Raw genomic sequence first — 6,086 nt, 5'->3', positions numbered from 1 at the left:
ATGTAGAAATGAATGAACCGATTCCCCAAATAACATGAAACATGTAGAAATGAATGAACCGATTCCCCAAATAACATGAAACATGTAGAAATGAATGAACCGATTCCCCATATAACATGAAACACAATGTACATTTTAAAGTACACGTAAATGTTCACAGCATATTGCAAAGTCAAAGTAAATCAATAAGGTAACCCAGCAGATTTGTATGCATAGAGCAAACACCCCTAAATGATGAAAGTAGTTATGCATGGTTCCTGCAGCTTTTAACTAACCAAATTTAAGACTTTTGAAGACCTAGTTTCATAGCAAATTGACTAAAAAGTAATTGAAATATTAGTAATAAATAATCATTCAAGTACCCTTTATGAATTACATATTCAACTTTTAATACACTTACAATGAATATTAATGTGTTTCTCCTCTATTATCATGATTTATTTTGTTACTCTTACATACAAATATCTTCTGAGGGTGTGAACATTTTATTTTGGCCTGTGGTCGATTTAGGACTTTTCAAGGTCTCAAAAATGCAAAACCCAATTTAAGACTTTTTAAAGCTTTGTGAGAACCCTGTTATGTCAAACAACATGAGTAGTTAAACAATAATATTACCAGATTTCACAGTTGTAAAAGAACTATTATAAGGTTTTCAGTCCCATATATATTATCCAACTGCCCCAATTGACACCTGTATTTGTGAACACAGTTCCTTAGTGGAGGATTTACTAAATGATCGATTTGGAAAAAAAACATAACACAAAGTAAAAAGAGACAGCAGAAACTCATCACAATGTCACTGAAAAGTCCCAAGTTTTCATATTGAACTTAGATGTCAAGGTTCTTTAATATCTTTAATTGCCATAATGTTGTTTTAATTTTTTAATAAATCATAAAAAATGAAATTACTTTTCTTTAAAAATTTCCTATAAACAGTTTTATGTTAAATTAGCATATTTAAAATATAAATGATTTTTCTGGGGTTTATACTGTTTATTGGAAAAAAAATACTTGGTAATCTATCATGGTTTTTTGACAAATATTAGGTGTACTGGTTAAGAATTTAGTAAACCTCACTATAAAACCCTATAAAAACACTTTTTCTAGAAAAAAAAGACAGCATTTTTTTCTTACCTTGTGATATTGGTTGGTTAGCAAAGGTGAACATTCGCATGGCTATGGCAAACTCATCCAAGTTATTTAGAAACTGACAAAATGCTTTGAACTGTTCAAATGTGATTCCCTGGAAATCAAAATAATTTAATTAAAGTCATCAAGAAGCTTTACATTTGTACTCCCTCTTTGGTCATCACAGAAATATCTCAGCTACTACAATAAACCTGATACTCCTTCTTATTCACAAATTCAAAATACTAAAATAAACTGCAACCTCAAATGCAACTTTGGTATCTGCAATTAAAATGCTAAAAACTAACAAGATTATATTTTTTGATGTCTTTGTAAGCCTACTTTTAACAACTTTTCTCTTTCCAATAAAAACTAACAAGAATTAGATGTATACCAAGCCAAAATAAAGGGTACAATGTGTAAATTCTTAACACACACCATTAATGAAAAACAGTCAGTAAGCTAATCATTATGGTTTATTTCATGTATAAAACTGAACTACAACAAATAGTTAAATTAGTAAATTACTTTAATTCAAAAACTTACTGCACAACACACAATATGATTTCTGATTACTATTTTTTAAAATATGTTAGTTTTTTACTTCTAGTAGGAAACTCAATATAAAAAAAGCAAATAGAATTTAGCAAACTTACTCAGATAAATAATCATGATTTGAAATGTTGGGCTATGCATATAACATAGATGCAAACCTTGTTTTTAACATTATATGTTTCCCATTAAGCTAATCATGTACATGTTTTAGAATCAATCATCATATTGGTGAGTATGTGGTATTACTCATGAGAAATACATTTAATTTTAGAGCTACACCAGATAGGTCCACTAGATAACTCTAATAAATCTCTTACTGACTGAGTTGATGTAAAATAAATAAATAATAAGACTGGACACAAAGTGTAAAACAAAATGAACAATCTTTATTATTATGAAGAAATACACAACATGTGGCTACTTGCTGTTTGCTTACACTGGATGATCACTTCTACTAACTTTTCTTTTCCAACCGTTTAAGCTGAAACCTGTTACCAGACTGTTTAAATGCAACAATACTCAGTTTGCAGGAAACCATGCATTTACCATAAACCACATGCGCTACCCATTTTACTGGTCATTCTCCTTACAAAATGGATGAAGCCGAAACCTTTAGGTATCAGATATCACATGCACAATCATTGAAGAGCACTGCTGTTAAAATTCTTATACAACATGTCGCATTAAGCAACATTTTCCCATGTGGTAACGGGTATTATCTACTTTCGAGATCGACAAAGGTAACGTTAAACAAAATCAACTAAACAGTTTTCTTGATCACATGATGTGAAACGTGCAATAATTCAGAACAAAGAATGAATTCATTATAAATATTATGTTACTAAAAGAAGGCAGAAAAACATGGTATATTCATGTACCAAAGATACATATGTTTCAGTAAACTGTTTACAAACAAGTAAAAAAAATAAAACATGCACTGCCAAGTATCTGAACAAGTAATCCTAGTGGTCACTGTTCTAATAGTATAGAATATTGTTTAGTCTGATAACTGCTCCTATTCTGTAAAGTAAGTCATGTCTCGTGCAAGACACCTCCACTGTTTTTCAAAATCTTGGTCATTTGATGATGTCTTCTGTAAGATTGTTGGCCTAGCATTCTGAACGAGCCCCTCGAAGTGATCCCAAAGATGTTCTATAGGACTAATTATTAAGAGCTTTGATCAAAAGGAAGCTAATAATACAAATCAGAACTAAAAAGTAAATTACAAATTAAAGAAGCCAATTCTACATAACAGACTGGTTAAAAAACTTAATATCATAAACCAATACAAAATAAAACTACAACCTGTAAGATTGGTTTGGTTTGTTGTGAATTTTGTGCAAAGCTAGCCATCCAAAATTTAGTAGTGAAAGACTAGAGGGAAGACAGCTAGTCATCAAAACTAACCACCAATGCTTGGGCTACTCTTTTACAAATGAATAATGAGATTGACTATCACATTATAATGCCCCACAGCTGAAAAGGTGAATAAATTTGGTAAGAAGAGGATTCAATCCCACGAGCCTCAGATTGCGAGTCAAGCACCCTAACCACTTGGCCATGCAACCTGTAAAAATTGAAACGTACTGAGTTGAGGAAAAATAAGACAACAGTACGTTTCACAAATATATCATTTATTCACAACCATAGTTTCGCCAGTAAAGGCATCATCAGGTACAAGCCTGAAGTTTTTTTATAATAGTGTTCATATATATGTTTAAACAAAGAACCAGAAGTGACCTTGACATTCACCTAGAGACTAGTGGGGAGAAGCTTAAGTTGGTTTGGTGGGGATGCTATTTATATTGTCAAATTGCATGAGCAACAACTGTAATGATGTGAACTAAGTTAAGCTGGTGGAGTGTAATTATTATGTTCTGTGAGTCATTTACAAATCAGAATTAGGGAGAGGATAAATAACAATATTATCTATTTATTTTGAAATGAATTCTTTATTATTATTATTCATTTTTACTCGAATAAACTTTACTCTTCATTCAGAAGAATTGGAGAATCAGCAGACTAGTCATTTCTTTCCCAGAATGAGTCAAACAAACAATAGTTAAACAAACCATACGAGATTCAATGTGAATATAAGGTTAAACAAACTATAAGAGAGTCAACATGAAGTTAAAGTTAAACAAACTATACAAGATTCAATGTGAATATAAGGTTAAACAAACTATAAGAGAGTCAACATGAAGTTAAAGTTAAACAAACTATACAAGATTCAATGTGAATATAAGGTTAAACAAACTATAAGAGAGTCAACATGAAGATAAAGTTAAACATACTGTAAGAGAAAAGTTGGCATCTTCTTTGTGAAGTTCTTGAGGAAGAAGGAACAACTACGACAAGATATAATAATGCTCCAAGTTATAAGAGATATAGACATTTACTAAATATAAGTTACTAAAATAAACTATACAGATGTGCACTCTCAAAATTTTCAATTCATTCGCATTAGTTATACAGGTACATTTAGTTACTTGTTATGGGTTTATATCTTAGTAGTTCATTCACTGGTTTTTGCACAATACCCCAACCCTTTAATTTCAACATTCTGATTACAAAATGTTTATGGTTATATAAAAAAAATATATTTAGCATTCATTATATTATTTGTAATTTTTGAACTTTCCGTAGGAATTTGCTAAAGATGGAATGTCTGTATTCCAAAACCTTCAATACATGTGTTGTTATTCATCATTTCTATGGTGAGATTGTTTATCATTACTGCATTTCTGCCTAATGAATTTAAAACATTAGACACATGATTTCCAGATATTGTATATACTACTCTCTCATTGTTTGTACTTAAATTTAATAAACAAATTTTAAAATTTTCCCAGAATTTTAGTTCAAAAGCTGATATATACTGTCTCAGCCAAGTGGAAATTAGTCATAGGTATTACTCTTTATTGGAAAATTCAGTTTAGAGAGTACACATGATATTAGTTGTACTTCTGGCAGGAAACTGGAGTCAATGCCTTTGATGATGTCAACCCTAGTTATTGGAGTGATGGACAGTTAACCTTGCTACAGGAAGTAGGGAAATGAAACAGACTGTGCTTCATTCATTCAGACATAACTTGATGCCATGGAACATTTACAAGCCAACCAACTCTGAAGCTGAGAAATCACAATATCAAATTTTTATCAGCACTTCAACACAGTATAAAATAGTCATCTATCAGGCAGCAATTCAGGTTTGCAAGTGTATTACCTATTCAAATTTGGCTGTATATGCCAAAGAACTGTGACATTTAAATGGTAAAGCACAACCAAATATGGCAGTAGCTGATAGAAAAGATATTCCTATCAACAAGTTAGTGGAGGGACTTCATAGTGAGTCCATGAAGCACAAATTGAGTATTAGAAATATCATGTCTCTAAATGAAGCTATGTCTGTATTGAAAGGAATGAGATGGTATCCTCAGCTAAGTTGGCAGATTCAAGAAAGTGAAAGGATGGCTTAAGATAAACTACTAATTCTGTAGACGAAAGATCAAAAAAGCATTATAAACAAACAGACAGCAAAAAAATTTGCAGAGTAAGGGAAAAGAGGTAACAAAGGGTTCAACTGACACTGATTACATTACCCAAGATCAAATCTCACTTTGAATGGTAAACAGTCAGGAAACCCTGCTTCTTGATGAACGTACCAGAGAGAAACCACGCATGAAGATTGAAACCAGGATATGTGTGTGTATGATAAATGAAGGTTATCCTCTGATGGAGAAGATTTGTACAAAGTGGATGGGGGAACTAAAAGTTGTAATTATAAAAGTGATAGCAGATGAGATATTTGTGGGGAGGGATATGCATAAATAATATTATTTGTGGGAAGGGATATGCATAAATAATTTTATTTGTGGGAAGGGATATGCATAAATAATTTTATTTGTGGGGAGGGATATGCATAAATAATATTATTTGTGGGAATGGGATATGCATAAATAACATTATTTATGGGGAGGGATATGCAAAAATAATATTATTTGTGCATTTGAACAAAAACTAAATTCTAGAGCTTTTCAGAATCTTTCTAGGATGAAATTTTCTACTTTCAAACGATACTTTCACCTTTCTGACTAACTTAAAACAAGTACAAATATTCACTGAAATTCACCAATTTTGCTTAACTATACACCTGGAAAAAAGTTAAGCACCCCCAAATATTTTTCTGGATTGCTTATTGAAAATAAGGTTTAATTTTCATGATGTTGAGCAATGTTCATAATTTCAAACACAATTAAAAGGATGTGAGCGTTCAGGTGTGACATTTAAATCCGGCGCGTTTTTTTCCCCACGTGCAACTTGCTCCCTTCTTCACGTCCAATGTGCACTATTTTCTCATGCATCAAATCCGTATTTAAGTCCCGAATTTCTGAATGCAAAAT

The 6,086-nt window shown here is 31.5% G+C and overlaps 1 protein-coding gene across 9 annotated transcripts in view; it reads right to left on the bottom strand.

The window, feature by feature from the left end:
• LOC106464149 (calcium uptake protein 3, mitochondrial-like) overlaps window positions 1-6,086 on the bottom strand; it is a 131,844-nt gene that overhangs the window by 10,162 nt on the left and 115,596 nt on the right. For all 9 annotated transcript variants that reach the window (XM_022391833.1, XM_013924267.2, XM_022391840.1 and 6 more), the window contains one exon: window positions 1,135-1,243. In XM_022391833.1, the coding sequence (XP_022247541.1) occupies window positions 1,135-1,243 (109 nt within the window). The remainder of the gene's footprint in view (window positions 1-1,134; window positions 1,244-6,086) is intronic.

Source organism: Limulus polyphemus, unplaced genomic scaffold (genome assembly GCF_000517525.1).
Source record: "Limulus polyphemus unplaced genomic scaffold, Limulus_polyphemus-2.1.2 Scaffold1571, whole genome shotgun sequence".
Classification (NCBI taxonomy): Eukaryota; Metazoa; Arthropoda; class Merostomata; order Xiphosura; family Limulidae; genus Limulus; species Limulus polyphemus.
The sequence above is the reverse complement of the archived record's forward strand: the minus strand, read 5'-3'. Positions and strand labels throughout refer to the sequence as shown.